The sequence below is a fragment of the Puma concolor genome, chromosome A2 (genome assembly GCF_028749965.1).
Source record: "Puma concolor isolate L17-30 chromosome A2, mPumCon1.1.hap2, whole genome shotgun sequence".
Lineage (NCBI taxonomy): Eukaryota > Metazoa > Chordata > Mammalia > Carnivora > Felidae > Puma > Puma concolor.
The window spans coordinates 166,643,373-166,645,574 of NC_141668.1; the positions used below are offsets into that span (position 1 = coordinate 166,643,373).

General features: G+C 59.2%; 1 protein-coding gene across 1 annotated transcript; it reads left to right on the forward strand.

The window, feature by feature from the left end:
* The first annotated feature begins 796 nt into the window (after window positions 1-796).
* NFILZ (NFIL3 like basic leucine zipper) lies at window positions 797-1,660 on the forward strand. The gene has a single exon (XM_086684960.1). The coding sequence runs from the start codon at window positions 797-799 to the stop codon at window positions 1,658-1,660; it is 864 nt and encodes a 287-aa protein (XP_086541086.1).
* The last annotated feature ends 542 nt before the right edge of the window (window positions 1,661-2,202 follow it).

Consider the following 2,202-nt stretch of genomic DNA (forward strand, 5'->3'; position numbering starts at 1 on the left):
ATGTGGAGATGATTCTGTAGTCGGATGGGGGATAGATGGAGTGTTTGAATGAGCAGAGGGATGGACAAATCAGATGGTGGGTGGGTGCTTGAGGGGATAAATGGATAGATGGTTGAGTAGGTGGGTAGCGGGATGGACAAATGGACAGTTGAGTGAGTGCATAGATGGATCGATCATCTTATGAATGTGTGGGTAGGCGGATGGATGGATGGGCAGATGCGAAATTCTGGCCATGTATCGAGGAGGTCTTGGGACATAACCTAGGCACAATTCAGATGACTACTGGCTTATTTTTTGAACCCAGCTTGACTCAGTTTAACTCCATGGACACACATTCTTTCTTTCCAGGTTCAGCCCTCTTTCATTCTCCCTCTGGGTCTCCAAGGATCTTAACCTGGAGCTCAGACCAGACTGAGCTCTAGGCTTCTCAGCTGACTTCTCAGCGGTAAGAACCCCGGGGAAAGAGCCTGCATCCTCTAAGCACACGGTCAGTGCCCCACCGGCTCTCCGTGAAGACTGTGGTCTGCTCCTAAGCTTTCCCCGGCCAAGCGGCCTCTCTGGAAGCCTCCCCCACTCCTCTGCCAGACACCCAATGGTCCTCTCCTCTTCCTCTCCATTACATCCCTCTCCGCCTCCATCCTGGTCACCCCCCACCCTCCCCGCTCCCACTCCACCTGCGCCCTTACCTGTCTGTGATGGTGGGGTCACAGCATAAATTAGAGGGAGGGTCATCCTGGTCAGCCTCCTGCCTCCTGTCCAACACCCCTCTCTTGTGTTCCAGGTGCCCCAGGCAGCCATGGACTTGGGTCTCTCCAGCCTGCCAGTTGTATCTCAGGGTTGCAGCAAGACCCTGCGGGGAGCACGCGGCAGGGGTCCGGCCATCCGGAGGCAGCGGGAGTTCATGCCGGAAGAGAAGAAGGACACAGTTTACTGGGAGAAGCGGAGGAAGAACAACGAAGCCGCCAAGAGGTCCCGAGAAAAGCGGCGTCTCAATGATGCGGCCCTCGAGGGCAGGCTAGCCGTGCTGCTGGAGGAAAACGCTCTGCTCAGGGCTGAGCTGTGGACACTGAGGCATCGCTTTGGCCTTCTGCCCTCCGTCGCTGGCTCCCGGGCCCTGCCCCTGCAGGCCATGCTATGGGAGGCCCCCTGGACTGGGGACCCCTGCTCTAGGGCCGAACCCCTCCCCTCCCTCTCTGGCTCCCGTGGCTGCTTTTTGAGGCCATGCACCCTGGACACTGGGGTTCCGGGATGCGGGGGCTGTCTGGTGGCCCACAGGTGGACTGGTCTGGCCACCTCCCCCAGGTGCCCGCAGGACCCTGCGCCCCCTGCCCCCAAGAGAATGGACATGGCCTTGCAGGCTGCCCTCCCAGCTGCCTTATTCAGTTGTCACCTCCTGGATGGGCATGGGGGGACCAGACCGGAGCTCAGGCCCTTCTGGAGGCTGTGGTCACCCATGCCCACTGGTTACCAGGCTTCGGGGCCCTCAGATGTGTTGCTCACACCCTCTGCTGACCCGATGGAGCTGCCTCCCGGGGTGGTCTATCCTGTCCCAGGGAACGACTCTGAGGGTCAGCCCTCCCTGCCCCACAAACTGCGCATCAAGTCCCAAGCCTCGGGCAGAGTGCCTCCAGGGTGGGCGGATGGCCGGGGCCCCCTCTGAGGGCTCCCCGGGGGCAGGGCTGGCCTGCAAGGGGATTTTGGGACTGAGCATGGGTTTGTGCGGGGGAAGAGGAGTGGCTTGCCCCTGACTCAGCTCCCAGCACTGGGCGAGGCCACAGAGGGGGTCCACTTCTCAGTGTCCAGGTCTGGAGGAGGGGACAGGGTTTCAACTCGGATCATACATGGTTCCCATCCTGCCTAAAGTATGTGCTTTGGGTAGTCCCTTTCCCTCCCTCCTTCCTTCCTTCCTTCCTTCCTTCCTTCCTTCCTTCCTTCCCTTACTCCCTCCCCACTCCCTGACTTCCATCCACCATTCATTCATTCATTCACTCATTCTCTTACACATTAACTCTCACAATTTCCCCGTCCCCTCACCCGCCCACTCATGATCTTTGAACCCTCCCTCTGTGCTCAGCTTAGTGGCCAGTGTGAGGACACCCTCCCGGCTTTGGGATTCCGATTCCGGAGGTCGTGGTGGGGGTTTGGGGTTGGACATACTGAGGGCCATGCTCAAGAAGGAGGTAATGTCTCAGGATGTCTGAA

Bases quoted from the DNA above. Each gene is read 5' to 3' on its own strand.
- NFILZ (XM_086684960.1), top strand. From the start codon at position 797: ATGGACTTGGGTCTCTCCAGCCTGCCAGTTGTATCTCAGGGTTGCAGC.